This window comes from Sturnira hondurensis, unplaced genomic scaffold (genome assembly GCF_014824575.4).
Source record: "Sturnira hondurensis isolate 20B ecotype Veracruz unplaced genomic scaffold, ASM1482457v3 Scaffold0006496, whole genome shotgun sequence".
NCBI lineage: Eukaryota > Metazoa > Chordata > Mammalia > Chiroptera > Phyllostomidae > Sturnira > Sturnira hondurensis.
Genome location: NW_028079127.1, coordinates 21805403 through 21831478, shown reverse-complemented (window position 1 = coordinate 21831478; position 26076 = coordinate 21805403). Strand labels below are relative to the sequence as shown.

At 51.6% G+C, this 26076-nt stretch overlaps 1 protein-coding gene across 1 annotated transcript in view; it reads left to right on the top strand.

Moving 5' to 3' along the window:
- Positions 1-26076, top strand: part of GLI2 (GLI family zinc finger 2) — a 249886-nt gene that overhangs the window by 51347 nt on the left and 172463 nt on the right. Inside the window, exon 2 of the mRNA XM_037049863.1 lies at positions 18523-18703. Within this exon, the coding sequence (XP_036905758.1) occupies positions 18553-18703 (151 nt within the window). The 5' untranslated portion in view covers positions 18523-18552. The remainder of the gene's footprint in view (positions 1-18522; positions 18704-26076) is intronic.

Here is a 26076-nt window from a genome sequence, read left to right as displayed (position 1 = left end):
CAGCCACCACCCTCCCCTGCCGGGAGTCCCCTCCACCCCTCCGACTGCTCTGGATGAAAGTTTCTTCTTTAACTCTTTGGTTGTTGGACTTCCATACCATTCAATTTTCTGGCAGTTCTGGTTGTTTTTTGTTTTTAAATTGGTTGCTGTCCTTGTTTTGGTTGTGTGGGGAGGCACAGAGTATCCACCTGTGTTTCCTTCTTGGCCTGAAGTCTCCAGCCCTCCTGTTATTTTTCTGCAGTCATTAATAATAACATTTTAATATAAAAAGCTGTATTACCTTTACATTAAAGAACGTTGCCAAGTCCCAGCATTACCCACACACCCATCATTCAAACACAGGATGTTTTCCCCTTATATTGCCCCCCCCCTTGCACGTGTTCACTCACCTGATTGCAGCCACAGTATACAGTCACATGGTTTCATTCTCACTTGCCATGTGATCATAAACATTTCTCTGTGCTTATGTCTTTATAATGATGACCTGAAATAATTGCAATACTGTCTCATTGGGTTGCAGTGCTACCGATACATTAAACACAGCTTCCCTCTTGTTAACATGGAGGTCGCTGCCAGGCATTACAAGTGGAGCTACCTCCGCAGTGAACATCTCTTTTATCGCTTCTTACCTGTGACAGAGTCGGAGAGACAGGTGACTTAGCAGGTGTTTTATTGATGGTGGTGGGCTTCCAGCAGTCCTTGGGGTAGCTGGAGTTCTGCTCTGGTGTATTCTAAAACCAGACAGTCTCCTTGGTTTTAAGTGCCTTTTGTGTGTGAGGTGCTGTATTAGTGAACTCATTTGTAACTATCCTGGGCTCACATTCCTAGCTCCCCTTTCCATGGAGAGATTCTGAGGTGTGTAGAAGCAGGGTTGCTTGCCTACAGTGTCCAGCAAGAGACCAGTTCGGACTTTAGATCTAGTGTTTCATCACACTGCCTGTCCTTATAGCTAAAGGTAGTTAGCTTCCTTTGGGAGTATTCAAGCAGAAGTCAGATAGTGAAGTGTCTAGAATACTGTAGTTCAGGGCTTCCCAACTTTGACACCATAGACATTTTGGCCAAATAATTCTCTATTGTGGGGGATGTCTAGCAGCATCCCTGGCCTTTACACACTAGCTGCCTGTAGCACAATTTAGAAACAATAGAAACGTTTCTAGACATTGCCGTGTGTCTCCTGTGGGGCAGATGTGCCCTAAGTTTAGAACCAATGGTGCAGAGAATTCTTAAGCAGGACGGGAGATTGACTTCTGGCTCTCCCTGAGGCTCCCTGCCTGGCAGGATTCCTGGGTGGACTGTGTCCCTGTCAGTGGGTGGTTGGTTGGAGGGACTGGACGTGGTGCCATTGTGGCAGGAGGTACTCCAGGATCTGGAGAAGGGCCTCTTTGCATGGACATGCCCGAAGTTGGGGAGCAAAGTCTTGCAACCATCAGATGTGCCCTGTGTGCAGGGAGCCCAGCATAAGCGGATAATGCCTGTGAGTGACAGTCTGGTGACTAATGGGATCCTAAACTTGTCATCCCCTCTGTGGTTTCTTACCAGTTCAGAGGACTCCCTTCATTCAGGGAAGCCCCGTGTATCACCCTGGCCTCTCATATGAGCTGGGAACATCTGTGAGCATCTTTCCAGGGACAGCCCTGGTCGGGCAGCCTGAAGCCGAGCTCACCACTTGGACTCACAAATCTGGCCTGTGGTGGAGCTGGTGGGGAGACTGATCTGTGGCGCTGTGTGTGGACTTGGGCTCTAAAGAGCACTCTTATTTCCTCTCCGGAAGCCTTCCAGAGGCCCCAGGAACAAAAGGCCTTGATTGAATGTGCCTTGGAGAGCTTCATCGAAAGGAGGGAAGGAGAACCAGCAGCGCACACTACAAAGCCACTTAATTTTGCATATGGTGTCATGCCAAGAAACGCCGGAGTGCAGGAACAAGCAGAGGGCCCTGTTCCTTTTATCAGGAGGGTGTGGACCTGCAGTTCGGGCCAAGGACAGCCGTCAGCAAAACGGTGCAGGCTTTTTGGCACAGTTTCCCTCCACAGTTTGTCCCCTTACTCCCTGCCCTCCTCCTTCCTCTAATTAGGGAGAGGAACTTTTTAGGTGATAACTACTTAAGGCCTGTCCTTATTCTAGGGCAGTTTGCATCTTAATAGGCTGTTCTTGAAAATTAAAAAAGTGTCAGAGAAGTGACTCTCTAATGGTAGAATTTCAGGTAGTGAGTGTTTTTTGGTTTTGTTTGTTTGTTTGTTTGCAGTCAGTGAGTTCTGCCCGGCACCTGAGTGCAGAGGCCTGTGGGCAGTGTGTCTGGGGGTTGCAGACTTCTGGATACACCCTCATGCCGAGGGCGAGGTCTGAGTGGTGGAAGCAAGGCCCAGGAGGCAAGGAGAGCCCAGGCTTGGGGGCTGCCTATGCCCAGATGTGGAGTTTGGACATTTCACCACAGGCACTGGGGAGCACCAAGGGTGAGTGGTCACTGTCGGCTGGACACTGACCTCCAGGACTCAGAGCCGCAGGGCCTCACGCTGCCCTACCTCCCGCTCACAGCCCAGACACTGCTCTCCATCCACGGTGGTCCCTTTGAACATGCTATTCATCCCTTCCTCCAAGAAGCCTCCCCTGAGACTAGCCATGGTTCTCTACAGCCCCCTGAGATTCTTTGATAGGAAGCTTATTCTGGGTCTGTTTCCCTTGTTGTCTGTCCCCATGCCTCCTACTGGGCTCGGAGCTCTGGGGCAGCAGTACTGTGAGTACTGTGTTTAATTCACCTCTGCAGTCAAGGTGGCAGCCCCAACCGTGGCAGACATTTGGCCCTCAAGAATGCGTGCCACCCGAATGTATCAAGCCATGGAGCCCTTAAAACTTCCCTTCCCTGAGTGAGCAGGTGGTCAGGCTGCAGCTGACTCACACAGGGCTGGTGTGGATGTTAGGTTGCCTGGCTTGGGGGCCCGGACGCCTGCCTGGTTCAGGCTGGGATATGGAACTGCCAAAAGGGCATGTGAGCCTATGTGTTCCTGGTTATGCAGGAGGAAGAGTGAGGCCTGGGACAGGCTGGCATTGCACAGGGCTCAGTCTCACCCAGGGACAGCTTCACAGGTAGGTCTGAGGTGCCTTCATCCCACTTCATGCACAGCTAAAGGCTGGACACTCCTGTTGGCTTCATTTGCCAGGTGCTGGCCGTTGGTTGCTGGCAGAGTCTGGGGAAAGGAGCCTGGCAAGAAGCACAGAAGAGGCCCCGGCAGAAGGGCTGGGTGTGGGCATCGCCTGGAAGGTGTGGGGAGGGCCATGGCTGGGCAAGTTAGGACAGGTGCTTTACAAACCCAACCAGGATGCCAGGCCACCCACCAGCCTGGTTCTCTCCAGAGCCTCGAGGGGCAGAGCAGCTGCCCTAAATCTGTAGCCAGCCATCCCCACCCCTGCCCTGCCCCTACCCCAGGCCCAGCACCACCCATGGAGATGGGGACCTCAGGCCGTGGAGGTTGTTGGTGCTCAGTATGCAGTTGCCAGTGCATGGGTGCAGTTGGCTTGGGTCCTGTCTGTGCTCCCCACGTGCTACCACGTTTCCTGTTTCTGCTAATTGTGGCATGACGTACACCACTGGGGTCCAGCCTGCCCATCTCATAGATGGGGCACTGAGACCAGAGAGTGGGGGGCACTTGTCCAGAGAGGAGGGGACACTTACTCAGAGTTGCACAGTGAATCAGGGAACATGGGGCTTGGGGAGCGAGGTGGTCAGCTGAGGCATAAACTGGTAAGGAACTTGGGGCCAGCCCCTTCGCATCATTGGCAAAGGACTGCTCTGTGTCTGAGCTGCCTGGCCTGGGGACTGGACGAGATGACCTTTGGAGGCCTGATTTCCGTGCCAGACTCCAGGATTGGTGGGAGAAGACGAAAGGGGTTAGGAAGACGTGGTTTGGGCCCTGGAGGGTCTCCTTGTGAGGCAGCCTCGTACTCCCAAGGGACTGGCAAGGGCTAAAGCAGAGAACTGAAACAGAGGTTCCCTCACTCCTGGGTGGCTCAGTGAGTCTCAGAGTCTACCCTCTGTTCTGAGGGACAGCTGTGGAGAGGGGGAGCCTCCCGTCCCTGAAGCCAGCCCAGAGCTGTCTCCACTGCTCAGGTGGGGTTCGGGACTGCCCAGCCTCTGTGACTTGGGTCACTTGTGCCAAGATGTTTGAAGAGGTGACGTTTGGCCTGGGTCTGTCACCCTCCCTCCTCCTATCTGGGCAAAGGGTTGTGTCCCCATGACCCTAGAGGTTGTGGTTTGGGTGATGGCTGGAAGGATGTGGGAAAGCCACCTGCATCCTGCCTGTGACCCCCAGTGCCACTCCCCAGCCTGTATTACCACTGGGAGAAAATGGTTCTTTTGAGGGTACAGTGGCTCCAAAGGCACCTTTTAAGCAACAAGTACTTCTAAGATCCATTTTGAAAATGGTGTGTGCCTACAGCACAGTAGGTGCTCAGTAGTTTGTAGACCTGAGTGCTAAGCACCATGCGGAACACAGTCTTTGCTCTCAAGGAATTTACACGTTAGGGGAAGGGCTGCATTTCTAGGTCAGTAGCAATTTTGCCTGAAGCTGTTCTTCATGGCCATGTGGCAGCTGCCACCTCCCAGCTACCACAGCAGCCCCCACCCTCCAGTGAAGAGAGCCAGTGCTCTCCCTTCACACGGCCTTCAGACTCCCCACCCCCAGAGTGCTGATGGCTCACAGGGCCACCTTGACCTTGTGGGGATGGAGGCCTGAGGGAAGGCTAAGAGGGAGAGGCTTCTTGAGGGCCAAGTGCCACAGAGGGTTTGTGAAGAGTCGTCAAATGCGGACTGAGCCTGCATCTGGGGCAGGCATGAAAGGGAACAGACACGGAAAGGCACTTAAAAAAGAGTGACTCGGAAACTTGGCCCCAGGAAAAGGAGACAGGACTGACCCCAACCTGGCCCGGTGGTGTCGGCAGGGAGGGCCTGGGGGAAACTGTGTCACAGGAGGAGGGCACAGTGTGCCCAAGGTTGGAGACACGTTAAACAGCATGCTTGGGCGGGGACCTGGGCTCAGCTTAAGGATGGGGCAGGGGTGAGCCTGGAGGGGAGGAGAGGAGGCTCCTGAGGTGGGGCCTCAGTGCCATGGCAGGGATTGGGACCTTGTTCTGTGGGTACCTCCCCAACTTTCTGGTCCCTTTTCCCTCCTGAGAGCCTCCTTCCAGGATTTTCTCCACTCAGTGGGCCTCTGTCAGTGCTTCTCTCCCCCTTGCCCAGTTCTGGATTAAGGGGGCCCTTGCAGGGGCCTTGATGCTGTGGTCCCTGTGTGCCAGGACTGTTCCTAGTCATGCCCTGCCCAGTCCTGGGCCCCTGCAAAGGCCTTCCCGTTGCTGGCCAGGGCGGTCTGTTTTCCCTCCTCAGGGCAGAGGCGAAGCTTGTTTTTCCTCCCAGCTCAGGAATCGTGCCTCAGAAACACACAATGCAGCTGTTAAAATATCTGGGTCTGGCTGGGCAGCCGCACAGCGGGCCCCTTGTTCACCTCAGGGATGGCGGCCTCCTCTAGCAGGAGCCGAGGGGGAGTGGACCTCTGCTGGCAGTGTGTTGGTTGGGGGTTGCCTGGGGAGACTCCCGCCTTCTGGGGCCTCAGCAGCTCTGGAGCTTGCTACGGAGGAAGGGGATGGACAGTGGGTGTTTGCAATTGAGCAGGATGGCACATTCCAAAAAGGTGCCACCTTAAGACTTCACATTAGACTCCAGAGGCAGAGGCATTTGGGCGGGTGGAGGATGGTTGAGAGGAAGGGGCTGTGACAGGCTGCCTGGTCTAGTCCGGGACAGGCTTCCTGTTGTCAGATCGGCCCCCGTACTGCCTGGGGCAGGTCTTTGTGCCCCAGTGGGCAGGCGGTGGACATGCTCCGGCTGCAGTGATGGTAAAGTGGGAACTTTTGAGCTGAGCAGGCACATGTACCAGGCTTATGCTTTTAATTCTCACCACAAAGGAGGTGCTGTTGTCATCTCTGTTGTACAGATGAGGAAACTGTGACTTTGGTCTGAGAAGTTGGTTTTTGTCTACAGCTCTAGGTGGAGTTGGGATTTGAACATGGACCTTCTTTTTCCAGAGTCTTCACTCACCACACTGCCTCTGAACTTGCCAGCTGCTGACGTGTGCTGCCAGTGTACTAATATTTCAGAAGCAGCACAAGGAGCTCCAGTAGGACTTTGGGTGGGAGGGCATTCAGGCAGGTCTGCTGGGTTTTAAAGCATGGCTTCCTTGGGTAGAGAAGAAAGGAAGCAGTGTTCCGGGCAGTAGAGCATGCAGATGCAAAGGCAGGTGGGATGGAGATGGCCTGGTATTTCCAGAAAATAGGCTCCAGTGCAAGTGAGTGGAAGTATCAAGCACGAAGTAGCTCTTACCTACAGCCTTCCAGGAAAAAATAAATAAAGCTTCCTGCCCAACTCCAGTCCTCCTGATACCCATCTCTTCTTATCAGAGGCAGGCTGGTTGCCGAAGGAGGGCCTGCATTTCCCGTTGGGCCGAGCTGGCTGCTGTTCTGGCCCAGCAAATCAGTGAATTAGGGTTAATAATCTGTTTTCCCAAAGACCAGCAAGCCTGGGGCTGGGCAAATGAAGGAGATTTCATACTTGGAAAAACACGTTCAGGGAGTGATAAGGTGCATCAGCTATGAGAGTGATTTTTGCATGGCGTCTGCCCCTCACCACAGTGGGAGGGTGAGGGCTTTGCTGTGACCTTCTGGGCTTCTGGTCCAAAGCTCCTGGAAGCAGCTCAGACTGCAGAAGCTGGGCTAGCTAGGTTGTGCAGCAGAAGTGTGTGCGAGACCAGGAGGCAAGGAGGTACATTCTCTCTAAACCTCAGTCTCCCCCAGCCTGCCCTCCTCCACAGCTCCCCTTGCACCTGGTTTATCTCCTGCTCCTTTCTCCCTGTGGGAACAGCCTCCTCTCTTTTACCCCCTCCATAATGTGCCAGGGGCATAGGCTCATACCATTCCTGCCTGTGGGGTGCTCTTCCCTTTCCTCTCTGCAGGCCAAGTCCCAGGGCAGATTAGATGGCCATCTAGAAGTCCCTGTGACCATCACAGGCACTTGTCCTTCCTCGTTGAGCTCCATGGGCGTAAAGTCTCTGCTGCTTACCCGATATTCAGCATATACTGCCTGAGCCTTCTGTGAACTCTGTGAGAACTGTGTCTTTTGACACCCTTGTAATATTCATGTGTTAGGCATTGACATACTCAAAGAATATGGTTGTTGTGGAAAAAGTATAAAATGTGTGGGCTTCAGAATGCAGCAGCCCTGCTTTGCTGCATGTTAGCTCTGTGACTCTGATGGGTCACCCACCCTCTCTGGGCCAGTATTATTGTGAAGTGAGGACCATGACCTTGGCACTTCAGTGGTAGCCGTAGCAGGTAGTGTGATACCATGAGAGGAGCTGGCCTGGTGTGGGCACCTACAGGCGCTTACAAGTTCTGATCTTTTCTTTCTCTGCTCCAGTGCAGGGGACACCCCTGGCAGGGGAGGGGCTCCAAGGAATGATGGAGCCTTTCAAGGGGACCCTCCTTCTTCTGAGGCACACAAGATTGAGCATCCCACGCAGTATACCATGGGGAGGCTTCAGAAGAACTATATTTTCTGGAGTTGTCTCCCTTCCTTGTCCTCACATCCCACGGGGCAGCAGGCTGTGCACCAAGCCCATGTAGAGACAAGGCTTTGAGCCTGGCAGGGAGCAGCTGCCCAGTGCTGGTGCCTCACACACTGGCTGTGCCTGAGGTTCCAAATCACCTCAGAAGGGAGCATACGCTCTATCACTGTTTCTGCGGTGAGGGGAGCTTGGACCCCATGGCCTGACCTTTTCTCCTGTATGTGACTAGGAGCCCAAAGGTCTTTGCAGGCTCTGGTTCCCCTCACGAGTTTTCCCTTTCCCCAGGGAGCTGTGCGAACCCCTGGCCAGCATGGAGCAGGAGAGGCCGGTCCAGGCAGGTGCTGTGTGGTTCCCCTTCCTAGTGTTGGGTCATTGGAAGAGGGAGGAGCCAAGAGACAAGCTGGGACGGGCCATTCCCTCTACCCTTCTCTGGTGGTGGGAGGTCAGTCACATCTCCATTGGCCCTGCCTGGAGCCCCTTGTCAGTGCTGGTGTCTGGCTTTTCTTTGGAGCTGGTATGCCTCTGGGCCTGGTGGGGCCATTTCACATAGGCTTTGGTTTCACCTACAGAGACAAGGCAGGTAGACAGAGAAGTTGGAAACAGGTGCATCCTAGGCCTGACGCCCCACAGACAGGTGTGTGTAACCCATAGAAGTCCCCACTTTCCCTCTTGGACCCCATGGGAAAGTGGTCGTGTCTTAGGGAAAGGCGCCTTCTCTCCTGCCTGGCTAACCTAGGTCAAACCCCGCTGGAGACCCAGTGCTTGTGGGTCTTCGTTAATATATGCTACCGACTGTGCAGGGGAGGGTGGCTTTCTTCTGTACCACCCTGGGAGGTTGGGCGGATGCTCTATATTGCAGAGGAAATGGAGGCTGAGAGAGGGGGAGTTACATGGCGAAGACACACAGCTGACATGGACTGTGCTGGTCCAATCACAAGCCTGTCTCACACTTGGGAGAATAAAATGTGTATGTGTTTAAAAATAGGATCATTTGACACTGCCACGAAGGACCGGCGGAGTGTCCCCAGCTTGGTGCAGTCCTGGGGAACAGTTTCCTCACCCATTTCCCTTTCTCCTGTGAGATACAGGAGTGTCAGCTTTGATCCAGGTGGGGCTGTGGGCTGAGCTGAAGCACACCTGGTTCCCTCATGCCTCCAACACCGGCATTCAGACCCTGCTTTGCTTTTACATGCTGGCCTTTGCACTGTGGGGTTGGACGGTCATCCTTTAGGTTGGGAGCACTCTTTAGAATGCCCCGTTTACAGATGGCAACACTGAGGTGATGAGAGATTAAGTGATAGGCACTCGGCTACTCAGGGAGAACATAGAGCGAGTCCTTAGGACCCTGGGGCCAGGAGAGAGATTGAGATAGAGTCCTTCTCTCTTTTTAGTTATAATGAGGTTATAATCATCATCACCAGCGACTTTCAGCTGGTGCGCTGAAAGAAGTTTTTAAACGTGCAACATCTGACTATTGAGTCAGGGGGCTCTGGCCCCTTTCTGCTTAGACTGTCAATAAAAATATGACAGCAGCTGACAGAACAGTAGCCTTCCACTGTGAATGAATCAAAATTATACCTATTTTTGTCACATCAGTGAAAAATATGTTTTTGGAGTGCCACAGAATTTTGGTAATTAGTTTATGTGTGCCCTGGGATGAAAAAGGTTGAAAACTGGTGATCGTTACCTTTAATTTGTGTTGCACTGACAATGTGTTTTGTCTCCAGGAACTTTCATGTGTTTTATCTTTCATCATAAAAAATGATTTTGTGATAAAGGCAGGACAGGTGTTTACTATCTGTGTGTGTGTGTGTATCTTTGTACACACATGTGAATGCATACATCTCTTATGTAACTTCACACTTGTGTGGCTGTGTGAGTACATGTATGTGGGGCATGTGACCATGTGTGTATGTTGACAGTGTGTATGTATGCCCAAGAGCAGAGTGTGACTGTGTATGTGGTTGTGTTTGTTGCTCTGTGCTGTGTGTACCGTGTGTGCCCATGTGTGCCTGTGTGTGCCCGTGCAGGTAGGACCTGGGCACGCACACCACTTGGCTGAGATCAGAGAGGAGGCGAGAACACAATGGCCCCGATGTGGCTGCGATCACTGGGAGACAAGGTTTCATCTCTCTTGGAGATTGATTTCGCCTGGGGAAGACGCTCTAATTCCAGTGACTCACTCCTTAGAGGAGTTCAAAGAAGCCAGGTGGCGGGAGGGTGTCTGAGATTGCAGGTGTCAGAGTGATTCGCTCATTCTACTCTGATAATTGATTTATTCTTCAAGTCAGTCTTTTTTTTGGAATCAGAGTTCTTAACCTTTTCTTTGCCGTGGACCCCTCCCCAGAGTAATGCTGTAAGTGCCTACATAACCATACACAGGAAACCAGTTGTACAGACGTGGTGAGCCAACGTCAAAGGCGTGCTGCCTGTAGGCACTACTACAGCACATGCCTTACTCCTGCGCTGCAGTCAGACATGTGCTGGCACCACTGGCAAGGGCAGGGGCTCTCATGATGACCTTTAATGCAATGCCATGGTGAGCAGGTGTGGAGACCTGTGACTTGTGCTGGTGACAGGCTCACAGGCACTGTGACTTGATGCTCACCGTCGTAGCTGATGGAGACACCAACTTCCAGTTCCAAGAGAACAGATAAGAATTTATTTTTTCTATTAGTTTATAGACTCGCTTTAATTGGAACTTATAAATTATCTGGAAGCTGGAAGCGACCTTATGAACACTCAGTGCATCAGGAAAAGCCATAGAACTTTTAAAAAATTCGGCTATTTTGTCCCCCATTCTCCACCCAGACCCACAGAATCAGGATCCCCGGAAGGCCGAGGAACACCTTCAGAGGTTCTTGGTGCTGCCAGTACCCCTGGGTGGTGCTGAGGCCCCCCCGGGCAGGTGACCTGTGTGCAGACTCCTGATGGAGAGGAGGTTTCTGGTGGCTTCACTTTCGTGCTTGCCCGTCCCTCAGCAGAGCCCCAGAAGTGCCGTCGCATCTCCTCCTGAGAGCTGTCTGGGTAAGCTGGAGCAGTGTGGGCTTCCCAGGCCCCTGTGAAGTACTGTGCTCCCAGCTCCTCTTGTCCTTCAGCCTTTTGTGTGGTTTGTGAGACATAACCCAGCACAGACCATCAGGCCCTCCAGCTGAAGTCTGGGGGCTCTAAGCCTGGTCCCCCTGCTGTCCCCAGATGGCCTCTGGGGCCCAGGTGAGGCTGTTGACAAGGCTGAGACATCTGCCTCTGAAGGCTCTTCAGAGAGTGAAAGTAGCTGCCTAGGACCCTGGCCGCCTGGTGTTTACCCAGAAATTGTGCTAATCCCACTAATTCCTGTGATTTACACAGCCTCTGTCTACTGCCTTCCTCTTCTGGAAGGGGAGGGGAAGGCAGTGGCTCACCTGCAGAAGGTGAGGCCTGCGGCACAGGCCGGGCACTGCAGGGGCCCCCCTGGCTGGGTTGGTTCCCCTCAGGCCTTCCAGGAACCCCAAGGTGTTTCTGTGTACTATCTGTTCCTGGGCCACAGAAAGCAGTCTGGGTAGTGGGGATCTGAATAAATTTACTCCTTCCCACACTTTGCTTACCTGGTCCTGTGGTGGCCTAGTGCTGGGGCTTCAGGGCAGCTTTACAGCCAGATGACCTGGCTCTAGACCTGGCCCTTCTACATCCTCTGTGGAAAGTGGTGCTGGGGCAGCTCACTCCCTCCTGTGTGTGAGTCAGGATGGTGACATCACTCCGACAGCACACCAGGGCGGGGGTGTTGGTGTAAGGGAGCCACTCCCCAGGAACACCCACAGCCTTTTGCCCCCCTTCTTTCCAATCTCCTCATGTCCCTTCGTACAAGTTGACACAGTCTGTCCCTTCTTGAGTGTCCTTAGGGTTTGGAGTTGTTGTCCTCCGTTTCCCCATCTGCTTTGGGAGGACACCTCCCAGGAACCTGAGTTTGGTTACATGTTCCAATGCATGGCTGCCCTGATGCTGCCGGTTTCTAGTCCATTGAGCCATGTGCCTTCCCGATGCAGGTCAGGTTTCCTGTGCCCTCCTCATCCCATCAGCAAGGGGTCTCAGTGCCTGCTCAGCTGGGCCCGGGGGCCCAGGGGTGCAAGGCCTAGACCTGCCCTGAAGGAGGTCCCAGTGGAACATAGATGAGTACATAGAAGGTTATGGCCAGGCTGTGCAAGATGGTGGGGGAGTGTGCAAACCCAGGGAAAGGACACCATATTCATTTGGTGTATAGCCTAGCCAGCTCATCCTAGGGCAGTGTGATGCATGAAACTGATTTGTCTGTAAAGAATTAGTGAGCCCTGGCAGCGTGGCTCTGTGGTTGAGTGCGGGACTGCAAACTGAAAGATTGCTGGTCCAATTCCTGGTCAGGGCACACATGGGTTGTGGCAGGTTCACCCTTGAGGGAGTGCAAGAAGCAGCAGATTAGTGTGCATCTCTCACACATCGACTTTCTCTCCTTTTTTATTGTTATTCAAGTACAATTGCCTCCATTTTCCCCTCACCATGCACCCCTGCTCCATTCATCCCCACCTCCCACCCTTGACCCTACCCCCCTTTGGCTTTGTCTATGGTCTTTTATACATGTTCCTGGATGACCCTTCCCCTTCTTTCCCCCATTATGCCTCTCCCCACTCCCCTCTGGTTACTATTAGTTCATTCTTTATTTCATTGTCTCTTGTTTTGCTTGTTTGTTTTGTTGATTAGGTTCCACTTATGGGTGAGATCATATGGTACTTGTCTTTCACTACCTGGCTAATTTCACTTAGCATAATGCTCTCCAGTTCCATCCATGCAAAGGGTAGGAGCTCCTTTCTGCTGCCCAGTATTCCATTTCACACATGGATTTTTTTTCTCCCTCTTTCTCCCTCCCTTCCCCCCTGTCTAAAAAAATAAATAGATAAAATCTTCAAAAGAAAGAATCAGGGGTCCCTGGCTGGTGTAGCTCAGTGGATTGAGCACAAGCCTGCAAACCAGAGGATTGCGCAGTTTGATTCCCAGTCAGGGCACATGCCTGGGTTGCAGGCCGGTTCTGGACAGTTCAGTTCCCAGCAGGGGATGCACGAAAGGCAACCATATATTGATGTTTCTCTCCCTCTCGCCTTCCTCTCTAAAGATAAATAAATAAATAAAATCTTTTAAAAAAGAAAGAATCAGGGAATAAAGAGTCAGTAAGTGTACAATTGCACACTCCTCCCCTGCCCCACCCTGGTCAGCCTCAGCAGACAGGTGCCACCTGCAGAGCCATGGTGTTTGCAGGCAGTCCTGGACAGAGTCTCAGTGTTTGCCCAGCCCTTGCTCGTGGTCCTTGTCCACAAATCTCACCACCTTGGGTCTGGCACTTGTATAGCAGCCCTGCCAGATCCTGCTTCTGGGGCTTCCTGGACTCCTGGCACAATGCCCTGTCCCCCATGTCTGAAGGGTTCAACAAACACCTGCCAGGGAACTCTGGGGCAAATCCCTTTGCCCCGCAGGATCATCGCTTGAGGGACCGCTCACTGTGGTGCTCCAGAGTACGGCTTTGGGCCAGACAGCCTGGGTTCAAGGCTTGGCACAGCCACTTCTAAGTTGTATGGGCAAGTTACTCCAGTTCTCTGGGTGTTGATTTCTTCTTTTGTGAAATGTGAAAATTTAATGAAATCCTATTTGTAGAGTGCATGGCAACTGGTAAATGCTTGGTAAAGGTTTGTTGTTCCAGCTGTTATTTTGATTTTTGTCTTTCCAAATTTTTTGTTTCAAAGTTGGACCTAAATTTCGTGAGCTCTTGGGAGGAAAATCCGTGCTGTTCCGTGCTGTTCACCTGTCTCAAAGGTGCCCTCGTAGCTCTCTTTGACTGACATTCCTGCGCAGTTGTGCCGTGCCACCTTGAGTGGGGAGTAGCTCCTGACCTCAGTACAATAAAGGGTGTCCGGTTGCTGCAGGTGTGCAGAAGTGGAAGTGACCATGACCTGAGAGGAGTGCAGGGCTTCCTGGAAGAAGTGACATCTGAATGGTATCTTTTTTAAAAAAGATTTTATTTATTTATTTTTAGAGAGATGAGAAGAAAGGAGAAAGAAAGGGAGAGAAACATTGATATATGAGTGAAACACTGATTACTTGCCTCTCATATGTGCACCAGCTGGGGACTAGGCCTGCAACCCAGGCATGTGCTCTGACTGGGAATTGAACAGGCGATGTTTTAGTTTGTGGGATGACACCCAAACAACAGCCATGCTGGCCAGGGCCTGAGTGGCATCTTGAAAGAAGAATAGGAGTCCATCGTACATGGAAAGGGTGAAGAGTCTCTGGTTGGTGGCATGGCTTGAGCAGAGGCCTGGTGGTGTATAAGACAGCTGAGTGTGAGGAGGAGGTAGGGAGAGGAGGCTGCAGGTAGACACAGGAAGATATCTGAAGGTCAGGGTTGCTCAGCAAGACCCTTGGTCAGAGGAGAGATGTGGTGAGATTTAGTTTTGAGGGAGGTGCCTGGCTTTTGGGTAGAGGATGACCTGGGGGGTGAGGGAACCAGAAGTTGTGAGTAAGGTGCCCAGGACCACCAATGCATAATGGAAGAACACTGGGTACAGAGCAGCCAGCTGGGAGAGGCAGCACTGGTAAGGTGCTTTGGGGGTGAAGTGATGGTAGTTACAGCTGATTAGATGTTAGGGGAGAATGGGCAGGAGGAAGGTGACCCAAAGGCGCAGCTCCATTAGCAGGGAGGGATGCTTCCTGTGGCGAGGCCTTAAGGGGGCAGAGAAGGTGGAGCGAGCACAGGCCATTCAGCCGGCCAGAGTGTTAAAGAACAGATTGCACAAACAGTCTGGGAGGACTAGGTAGTGATCCCTGAGTCTTGAGATCAAAGGAAACCCTGTAACTCACGAAAATCCTCATAGAGCCTTCTCTGTTCCCCATCTGCATTGGGTTTTCTGGACAGGGAGTTTTGAAAGTGTGGAAAGTGGACAGGCTGGTGTGTGCAGGCAGAACCAAGAGGTTCAGAACTTGGGCTGTTAGCTGGGCTGCCAGCAGGACTGGGGAACCGTCTTCCATGTATTGCACCTGTTGTTCTTTTATCCTTCAGCTTTTACTTAGAAAGACACCTGAGTACTGTGCAGATTTGGTAAAATGAGGTTCTGGCCCTTCCGATGTCGATATAGCATTGAAGCCCCTGAGATGGGAGTGGCTGCTGCCTTTATTTCTGCCGTGACGCATGCGCCCTCCATCTGGATGCGCCCTCTCCGCAGGCGTGCAAACCCCGGGCCTCCCTGTTGAAACAACGACCACGGACACCCTTGACTCCCTCCAGTTGTCACCCATTTTTTTCATTTCTTCTATAGCTAACCTTTCCGAGAGAGAGCTTCTGTTCCTGCTCTTCCCAATCTCTTCCTGACCCCGACCAGAGCCCTGGTCACCACCATCCATGTGACTGAACCTGCAGCCCTCAGGTCTCATCTGTTTCTAGCTGCTTGTGGCAGAGGCGATTGCTCCTCCTCTTTAAGGCAATTCTGGTGTTTTTATTTCTCCCCTCCCCTCACTGGCCATTCCTACTCACTCTTCTTGGCTGGTTTCTCCTTTTTTTCCTTAACTGGAAATGTTGGGTTGCCCCGGGCTTACCATATTCCCATCACTAGCTTCCACCTGTCCCTTGAGCTCCAGCCTGCAATTCCAGCACTTTCTATGGGTCTTCATAGACATATCAAACTTAGCATGGCCTTGATATCTGCCCTGGACCTGCTTCCCACCCTCTGTGTTCCATCTCAGAAAATGGCACCACAGTTCACTTATTCAGCTGCTCTGTCAAAATTAGGAATCATCTTGGACATCCCCTTCTTAAAAAAAAAAGGACTACCAGGGACTTCTGGCCAAGATGAAGGTGTAGGTGAAAACAACCAAGTTTTCAACAACCTCCTCGCACAACCAAGTTTAAAGACAACAAAGTTTCAGTGACAAAAACGCAACCAAAACACAGAAAATTGAACTGTATGAAAGTCTGACAAAAACAAGCCATTCAGCCAGACCGGAAGAGGGGTGGAGTCAGCAGAGCCCGGTCAACAGGAAAAAGCAGCCTGACCGACCCAGGAGCACAGGTGGTGGTTGGCAGATCCCAGGTGTGGGGTGGCAACAGGCGGACCCAGAGAGGGCGAAAGGCGGCTGGCTGACGTGGCCACATATTCGCGCGCAGATAAACCAGGTGGAGGAGTGAGCAGTGAGACAGACAACACAGGCTAGGGCCCCAGCGACGGAAATTAAAGCCTAAAAGCACCAATTGGAAAAACTTTCGGGGTCCAGGTGCTGGGAGAAGCTCCCAGGCTCACAGAGAGTTTGTTGGAGAGACCCACAGGGTCCTGGAGGGTGCACAGGCCCACACACCCGGGAGCCGGCACCAGGGGGGCCTGGTTTGCTTGTGGGAAGCAGCAGAAGGGACCAAAATCCAAGAGAGAATGGAACAAACGCCATTGCCCCTCTCTGACCCCACCCCCACATACAGCATCACAACCTAGCAACTGCAGTTGCCCCACCCTGGTGAACACCTAAGACTCTGCCCTTCATACATAACAGGTGCAAACAGATCAAAACATTATGACTCAAGAAGAACAGCTCAAAGCCCCAGAGCCAATACTTCTAAGTGACCAGGAGATAGCTAACCTCTCAGATGCACAGTTCAAAACACTGGTGATCAGGATGCTCACAGAACTGGTTGATTTTAGTCACAAATTAGAGGGACAAATGAAGGCTAAACTAATTGAAATGAAGGGAAATGCACAGGAAACCAGTAGTGATGGAAAGGAAACAGATTCAAATCAATGGAGTGGACCAGAAGGAAGAAAAAGACATCCAATCAGAAAAGAATGAAGAAACGAGAATTCAAGAAAATGAGGGGCTTAAGAACCTCCAGGACATCTTGAAACCTTCCAACATCCGAATTATAGGGATACCAGAAGGGGAAGAGGAAGAGCAACAAGTGGAAAACTTATTTGAACACATAATAAAGGAGAACGTCCCCAATCTGGCAAAGGCAATAGACTTCCAGGAAATCTAGGAAGCTCAGGGAGTCCCAAAGAAGTTGGATCCAAGAAGGAACACACCAAGGCACATCATAATTCCATTACCCAAGATTAAAATAAAGGAGAGAACCCTAGAAGCAGCAAAAGATAAGGGGATAGTCACCTACAAAGGAGTTCCCAACAGACTGTCAGCTGATTTCTCAAAAGAGACCTTATAGGCAAGAAGGGGCTGGAAAGAAGTATTTCAAGTCATGAAAGGCAAGAACCTATATCCAAGATTGCTCTATCCAGCAAAGCTTTCATTTAGAATGGAGGGGCAGATAAACTGCTTCTCAGATGAGGTCAAGTTCAAGGAGTTCATCATCACCAAGCCCTTACTATATGAAATGCTAAAGGGACTTATCTAAGAAAAAGAAGATAAAAAGTATGAACAGCGAAAGGACAGCAAACTCACAGTTACTAACAACCACACCTAAAACAAAAGCAAACTAAGAGGACAGCTAGATCAGGAGCGGAACCATAGAAATGGAGATCACCTGGCGGGTTAGCAACAGGGGAATGGGAGGAGGAGAAGGGGGGAGAAGATACAGAAAATAAGTAGCATAGACGGTAGGTAGAAAATAGACAGGGGGCAGGGCAAGAATAGTAGGGAAAATATAGAATCTGAAGAACTTGTGACACATGGACATAAACTAAAGGGGGAGTGGTGGGGGAGGGGTGTGCAGGGTGGAGGGGAATGAAAATGGGACAACTGTAATGGCATAATAAATAAAATATATTAAAAAGAAAAAAAAGACTTCCAGATTTCTATGCTGATATTTGATGTAAACACTGAATTAGCAGGTGATGAAGCATATTAATAAAATGCTTGCCATGACCCACCACCAGCTGGAGACGAGTGCTCCCGTGCCTGTGTGCCCAGGTACTCCTTCACAAGGACTCTGCTGTCCGTCACAGCCCACGCCAAAGCCCTGGCAGGTTCTGTGGGCTCTGCCTGCAGAGCCTGTGCATGGTTTACCGGGGTCCCTGACCCAGGCCATCATGGCATCTCCCTGGGTCCTGGCAGTTGTGCCCTCCAGTTCTGCCCTCTGCACAGCAGCAGGGTGACCCCATTACATGATGAAGCACTTCACAATCCCGGCCCCACAAGGCCTGGGCGCACCTCCTTGCTGCTCCTCAAACAAGCCAGCCCCTCCCACCCAGCCTTGTGGAAGGCACACACTCTGCCTTCTGGCTGCCCCAGCTCCCTCAGACCTGCACTGGGCCTTCCATCCTGACCCCTCACCCTGCTCCATCCTCCCCTCTGCTTTTCCGTTCCATGCTACTCTCATTAATTGAAGTGAAATATACATTTGTTTCCCCCTTTATTGTTTCTGTTAAGGAGAATGTAAATGCCATGGATTGTGTCTTCAGCACCAGGCACGATGCCTGCTGTGTAATGAGGGCTTTTAAAAAATGTGTTGACTGAGTGTGTGCAAGTGAAAAATGATAAAAACTGTGTTGAATGAATGAGTGAACACACATGGGAATCAATGAGAGGTGGGTCCCGGTGAGAAGGGGAGGAGCAGGAAAATGAAGGCTTTTCTTTCAGGATCTCTGAGTCGTTACCTGATTTTTTATTTCCTGTGATTCTGATTTCATTTCTCCGTGCAGTTCTTCTTGCTACTCACCACTCAGCAGTAGGAACTAACTTGTTGCTTCAATTTAAAAATCTGGGGTAAAAGATAATGAAAACACGCAGCTGTTGTCCGTGAGGTCGTTCAAGAGACCAGATGCATCTCAGAACTGATAATTCTCAAAATTAATTAAACCCTCCTTCCCAATTGTGAGAGAATTGAGTTGGTTGCTTTAGCTGTGAGTGGCGGTGGGGAATCTGGGTCGGCGTTGCCGGCTGGGTCTGGGGGCATCGTTGTTGAGCGTCTTTGTCTTCTCTTTAGGGCTGCCGTCCAGGACTATGAGTGGCTAAGATGGAGACGTCCACCTCAGCTACTGCTTCGGAGAAGAAAGAAGCCAAAAGTGGGATCCTGGAGGGCACTGCTTTCCCTGAGCCGGGTAGGAAGGCCTCTGCTCTGGCAGTGGCCACCGTGGCAGCGGCCGCAGCGGCAGCTGCCCAAGGAGGTACTTTCTATTTTGCACACTTGGCGGGCAGCAGGGGTCTTTTTCATTAGCCTGTTAGGATTTAATTGGACTGATGGCCAGTGTCATTGGGAAGGCATGCTGGGTTTATGGAGGGTGAAGAGGAGGGCGCCCCTGTTCCTGGGGATCCTAGGCACTGTGATGGATGCCTGCAGGATTTCCCAGAGGTCTGGCCACCCCCAGTCTGTGGGCAGGTGGGTGGAGGGGGGATGGTGGTGTCAGGGAGAGCTCGGCTGGCTCAGACTCCAGCAGTGGGAGAGGGGAGGGAAGAGCAGGCAGGCACGGTGGCTGCTGGGCGGCCCTGGGGTGCGTTCAGTTGGCACATTTGAGATGTGCCAGAGACACTGCTTCTTGCCTCTGGCCCACCAGGGACTATTTTAGAAAGTAATTGTCTCTTGATCCCTTCTGGCTGTAATTAGAGGGTCAGGTACAGAATTTAGTATCCTTAGGTGAATTTCTGGCCAACTTAATTATAACAGAAGGACTTAAACCAGCCACAGCCTCTCATTTTACTGCCCCGAAGAGAAATGCTCTGTGCTTTCCACTGGTCCGTGCCAGCATCCCGGTGGGAAAGTTTGGCGCAAAGGCGAGGCCTCCCCTGTGTCTGCGCAGTCCATCTGGAGGCCACAAAACTATTTCTGTCTCTGAGGAATGAAGAGACTTAGATTTCCTTTCTTTTCCTTTTATTCGAGTGCATTTTGTCATGCCCTGTTGCTCTCCATGCTCAGGCATGGCTCGGGAGCAGCGGGAAATTTGCCCTGGCCTGTTGGTGGGTGTGCAAGTGTGGGCGTCATCTCATGCTTCAATGTGAACACAGATGGGGGTGCTGTTAGAGTGGAGACTCTATTCAGTAAGTTGGGCAGGGCTGAGGCTCTGCATTTCTAGCCAGCAATCAGATGATATGGGTGTTCCTGTTCACAGATCACACTGGGTGCAGCTTGAGGTTGGAGCCTAGGGAATCAAGTGACAAGTAGGAGTTGATGTTTCCTAGAGTGGAGTGGAGGACCTCTAGGTCATTGGTGCTACATTTACTTTTATTTTCCTTGTGGTTCTCAGTCGGAGGTCACTGTCAGGACTATCAGGATGTGTGGCCCACGTCAGGAAATGGATATACAAGGCCAACCTTGTGCTCCCATGGGGAGCGTGGGCATTTGGCCACCTGACCTAGGTGATGCCACTTGTCCCCTGTCCTGCTTGGAGACTGGCTCTCCAGGCTCTCTCTGTGTGAGGAGGTGCCAGCTCGGGGTGGAGCAAGGAGCCAAAGTCCAGGGTGGACTCTCATGCTTGGTGGTGTCCCAGAGCTAGACTTGAAGGGAAGGGAGGTCAGGGGCAGGAGTCTGGCAGTGGCATGGAGATTGGCCTCTTGGTCCTGGCCTGGCTGTGTCTACACACAGTCTGTTCCTTCCCCGAGGTCAGGGCCTACTCTTGCCTGTGGGCACTCTTCAAGCTGTTCCTGTGTGCCCAGAGTCATGGGCATCTGCGGCCTGAGGGGCTCCAGCAAGCCGGTTCATTGTATCTCTGTCCTGTGCTGGGCCCTCAGCTATTTCTCCCTTGGCCTGGATCTGCCTCTCCAGAGTCATGAGTGGATCATGGACTGCCCCAGTGCTATTCACTGCTGTGTTGTAGTGGCGGACGAGAGACTTAGACGGTAATTGGACAGTCACTGCAGGGGGAGCCCCTCCAGTGTCAGACATGTTTGTCGCCAGTGGTGCAATCACAACAGGAGCTCAGGGTGTTCTGATCTGAGCTGGGGTGGGCATGTGCCTATAGCTGGGGGTGTAGCAGCTCTTTGGAGACACCTACCCAGCTCTATCCACCCCCACTCACTTCAGGGTGCTGCCCCTGCACGCCACCATAGGACCCCTGTCCCCCAATTGCCCAACCCCAGCAGAGCACTCTGCTGATGAGGTTCCATCAGAGGGTGGACATAACCTGTCAGCCCAGCTGCCCCTGGACAGGTGATTGTATCATTGGTGCAGCTGCTGCTGGAGAGCCTCCTCCCGCTCTGCTCCCCCTGCCCCTCTCCAAGCAGCTGGCTGGGGAAAGGCCTCCTGGTGTCAGGCCTCCTGGTGTCCCTGCACAGAGCAAAGCAGGGCATCTTGGAATAGACCCCCTGGTGCTGGTGCCCACGTTCTTTGGACGGAATGAGGGAAGCCCAGAGGTGTGGCCCAGGGGGCACTTGCCTGGGTCCCATTGTGGTAAGCCATCCTCTTTTCTGGGCCTCGTTTTCTCATTCAGGTCATTTCACAGATGTTATCCAAAGTCTTTATGATCTGGTGACATTGGGTCCTCATTACATCCTACCAGAGGAGGCAGAGGTGGCTGTGAATGGCAGATTTCTCAGGTACCTTGGTAACCAACTGATCCAAGCACAGAAGGAATGAGAAATCGCGTGAGCATCCAGACTAAGATGGAAGAGGAGATGGAACAGAGGCAGGTGTCCCTACTGTCAAAGCTTGGAAAACCCAGAAAGGAGCTCCTGGGTGTGAGGCTGGAGCACCTCTCATTCTTGAGCAATCGGAACCTCCCCTTTAATACCTCTTGTTTTGTACACGAGGCTGATGTGAGTTGGGGAAGGGACGTGCCCAAGGCTACCAGCTGCTTCAGCAGAGAGCAGGGCTTGCTGGGGGCTTCTGCCTCTCACGGGCTGAGAGTCTCTTTCAGGTATTTGCTTTCAGATTGTGGTTTTAGGTTGTTCACAGGTGATTTGGGCCCAGCCCACTGGTGGATACTTTGTGGTAAGCATCTGGTCCCTGCACCAGCCTTGGAGAGGTCTCCTTGTCTGTCACCGTGCCTCAGCCCCCTCGTCTGTTCAAGGGCTACCAGCACTGGCTCTTTGCCAGACTGCCAGTTCTCTGGAACCATGGCTTATTTTTGCAGAGGGACTTTGAACTTCACCTGGTTCATTGCTTGACCTCCTGAAGTGTCATGTGGCTGGACCTGCCAGGGCTGGGTGTTCCACTAAGAGTTGCTGCCTCTCTGAGTCAGAATGTGCATCAGACACCTTCACATAGCAGAGCGGGGCCGCACTGAAGGGAAAGCAGCACTGTGGTCAGATGGGGACAAGTTGGTTGAATCACCTGGCATGATGTTGAGGTCAGTCTGGACACAGGTTAGTTCAGTCACTTGGAGGGATTAGCTTGTGACAGCAGAACCTTGGCCAGCGGGTTCTTTCCCAGCCTCTTTAACTGCTGTGCTAACACTCGCAGGCTGTAAAACTTTAAAAACACATTTTGGCCTAGAGGTTTTTTTTCTCTTTTATTTTTAAAATGGCATAATTTTAAAAGCAGTTTGATTCAGATGTTTCTCATTGCTTTACACTGAAACTGTCCAAATGCTGTCATATTTTCCTCCTCGTGGTGGGCTTCCCCCCCAAATATTTCTGAACCTCTCTGTGTGCCTCAGCTGAGCATCGGGGACCCAGCCGCTCTAAGCCCTTGGGCTGGGATGAGCAGAAAGACTGGAGCCATGAAACTTCGAGCTGGGTCCCAGCCAGTGAGCTGTGCTTCTCTCTGAAGTCAAGCAGCCGCATAGGCTTTAGAAACCCTGTGATGTGCCTGTGATGGCCAACACCTACTTCTTACACTGACCACCGCTGTGTGCCGGGTTAGGGCCCTCCCGCCTTGGTTCCCTACCAGTAGCATCAGCATCTCTGGGAATTGTTAAAAATGTAGATTCTTGGGTCCCATCCCAGACCTCCTGAAGCAGAGTTTCTGGGAGTGGGGCCCAGCAAGCTGGGGTGAATCTGATGCACTTGTAAGTGCTGGGCCCTTTGTTTTCCAGATGCATGAAGTAGGATGAGTCTTTCCATATGTAAAACCTGAATCATACGCCGAGCTGCTATATAGAAGTTCTAGCAGACATAGCATGCATTCTCACCTGCCTGGCCCACCGCACTGTATGGGTAGTAGCTGCTCCTGCTGTGCTGTGTGGCAAAGCTGTAAGAAGCAGATCAGACTCTGCAGCCAGGTCGCCTGGTTAAGGCCCAGCTCTGCTGATGCTGGGCAGGTGTGTACCTCAATTTTTCTGTAAAATGGACATAATAATAGAACCTGCTGCATATTGCTGTCAGAATTACTTGAGTCAGCACATGTAAAGTGCTGGGCACATCATCCTACAAGAGGGGCACTCCAAAAAATTGGAATTTATTTATTTAAAATTGTGTGCTCATTCTTACATGTTTAAACATCACTCACCTTTGAAGTACTCTCCATTTTGAAGGTAAGTGATGTTTAAACATGTAAGGATGAGCACACAGTTTTATTATATGAAATGTTAAAGGGACTTATCTAAGAAAAAGAAGATAAAAAATATGAACAGTGAAAGGACAGCAAACTCACAGTTACGAACAACCACGCCTAAAACAAAAGCAAACCAAGAAGACAGCTAGATCAGGAGTGGAGCCACAAAAATGGAGATCACATGGAGGGTAGCAACAGGGGAGTGAGAGGAGGAGAAGGGAGGAGAAGGTACAGAGAATAAATAGCGTAGATGGTGGGTAGAAAATAGACAGGGGGAGGGCAGGGATACTAAGGGAAATACAGAATCTAAAGAACTTATGACACAGGGACATCAATGAGGGGGGGTGGGGGAGGGGTGTGCAGGGTGGAGGGGAATGAAGGGGGGGAAATGGGACAACTGTAATGGCATAATCAATAAAATATATTTTTAAAAAAGTACTCTCCATTTGATGCAATGCATCTATTGAGATGTTTTTTTCCACTGCTTGAGACAGTTTTTGAACTTGTCGATTTTGATGCCTTTTTAGTGCTTCTGCCATTTTTTGTTTCACCTCTTCCACATCCGCCAAATGGTCCCCTTTGAGGACTCTTTTTATCTGGAGAAGAAAACAAGCAAACAAAAAATCACCCAGGGCAAGATCAGGTGAATAGGGAGGGTGGTGGGGAAGGGAGGTCATGCCGTTTTTGGTAAAAGACTAGTGAACACTCTGGGGTGTGGGCAGGTGTGCTCATAAATCACCCATCATGAAATGGGCAAACATGTTGAAAGAGTCTTTTTAAAAAATCCACTGAAGCCAAACACAGCCTCTCACAACAACACCAGGTGGTACACTGATACAGATGGGTTCCTAGAACACTCACCTAGTGGAAGAAGCCTGTATTACAAGGGGCCCACCTTCCAGAAGATACTTCCGTTTTGGGGGGGGTGTTCTCAAATGAGGTCTAACTCAAGTATTGCTTTGGTGACCATCATCAGTTTTTCCTTTGTAGGTCTGTAAGCTCTGACTTAGAAAGTCTGCCCCTGACTGCTGACCCTTGCTAGGTGACCCACTGAGTCTAGACAGGTGGTGGGAACCTCAGGTTTCTGATGTCGTCCCATTCGAGAGTGGTGGGCAGAGCACTGGGCTGGAGATCAGGCTCGGGTTCCAGTCCTCCTTCCCTCTCTGCCTCAAGCTGTCCCGGGTAGGCAAGCTTATGAGGGACCTGCCCTGTACCCTGGAGGGTGAGACCAGCCCAGAGGCTGTTGAAAGTGGCCTTTCCTTACAATCTCATGAGACACCCGTAATAAACATAGACTCCCAGGCTCCCAGACCTGCCGAAACAATCTCCTGGGCCAGGCCTGTCCATGTGCGTGTTTAACAGGCTTCCCAGGTCACTGGACGCAGCTGGTCCAAGGCATGGACTGGATCTCTGGAAGTGGTTGTGACCCTCACGTTAACCGGGGGCGAGCACTGCAGGACTCTGAGCACCACACTTCCTCACTACCGGAGGCCTCTGTACTACCTCAGCCAGCACCAGCCACTCCTTCATCTTGTCCACTGGACCTGCTGGCTTCTTTAAACATTTCTTTGAGGTACATTTTTGCTTAATGCTGCTCAAATACCAGGATTTGTAAACAAGTCCAGGTATGAGCATTCCTGCTGAGATGCCCAGGGCTAAGAAATCCCTCCAAATTGTGTAGACCTTACCGTGTCCTAAGTTGCTCAATACCTCTGAGTCTTGGTATTGATCTGAGTCCTTCCATCTCTCTGTTTCTGTGCCACACCTGTCCCTCACCTTGTGGTCAGAACATTGTTTGTTGACCAGTGCCCTCCCCTGGCAAGGCAGACCCCAGTAAGTGATTTTTAGATGAGAAGGTGAGTCTGATGCTATCATGCCAGCTGTGTGCCTGGTGGGCTGGTACAGCCAGCTGCCTCTGCTGGCCCTGAGGTCCCCTGGGCACTTAGGGTCACTCAGGGCTGGCCTGATCCTTGGCCCCTTCTTCCCTCTCAAGGTCCCTAGAACTTACCAAGTGGCCAGCCTCCCTGGCTACCTGAGCCGCTTGGCTGGGCCACACACTTTTGCCTTGGGCCCAAAATGCACTCAGATGTGACTAAGTGGTCAATTATTCTTATCTAAGTGATTTTCAGGATTGCTCTTGATGCTGCTTGTGAGCTTGTTTCAACAGTCCAGCCTTGTGGAACAGCCAGTTGCCATCAGACTTTTTCTGAAGGGCAGAACTCAGCTCCTCTGGACAGCTTTGCGTACGTGGCAAGTGGGGCACAGTACATTGCCAGCATTTTCTCAGCAGGTGTGAATGACTCTTGGCGGCACCCTGGCATGGTCTCCAGTGCTGAGAGTGTCCTGGAGGGTCAGTGTGCCTGGGGCACAGGGTGAGGGCAGCAGGGGCAAGAGGCTCCTTTCGGTTACAGCGGAGTGTCCTGGGAAGGTACTGGCTCTTCCCAGCTTCCCACTTGTGAGCTGTGTGTTCCAGGGAGGGCAGCTTGCTTCTCTGAAGTCTGTAAAGTGGCAATAATAATTTCTGGTCACAGTGGTGGCTAGCAGAGTGCCTGCTTAGAGATGCTCCCCGCCTGTTGGTCACTCGGTAGTCATCTGGGTGATCAGACCGGTTATTGGAGAGAGAGAGACCACCTTCTACATAACTTTTATTACAGAACATCGTTATAATTGTTCTATTTTGTTGTTAGTTATTGTTAATCTTATTATGTCCGATTTACAAATTAAACTTGATCACAGGTTGGATTTACAGGTGTGAGGAAAGAGCACGGTGTCCACAGCGTCAGCACTGTCCGTGCCTCCAGGGGCCTTAGAACGCTGCCCGGCATGAGGGGGGCGACCGGATAGAGCCGAAGAAACTTGGGAGGTTGTCCAGTTCAAGTTACAGATACAGAAACTGAGGTCCAGAGACACGAAGCGCACGTGACCACTCAGTGGTGCCACTGGGACCGGAAGCCGATTCCGTAGGGGTTGCCCACGGGGCGGGATTCATCTGCCCCAGCCCTGCCCCTCTTCTGGCCCAAACCCAGCTCCCCAAATTGACAGTATTTATGTCAGAAACATTTTTCTGATGTTTGGTTCTGTCAAAACTAATTTTAGCATTTCTAAAGCTTGGTA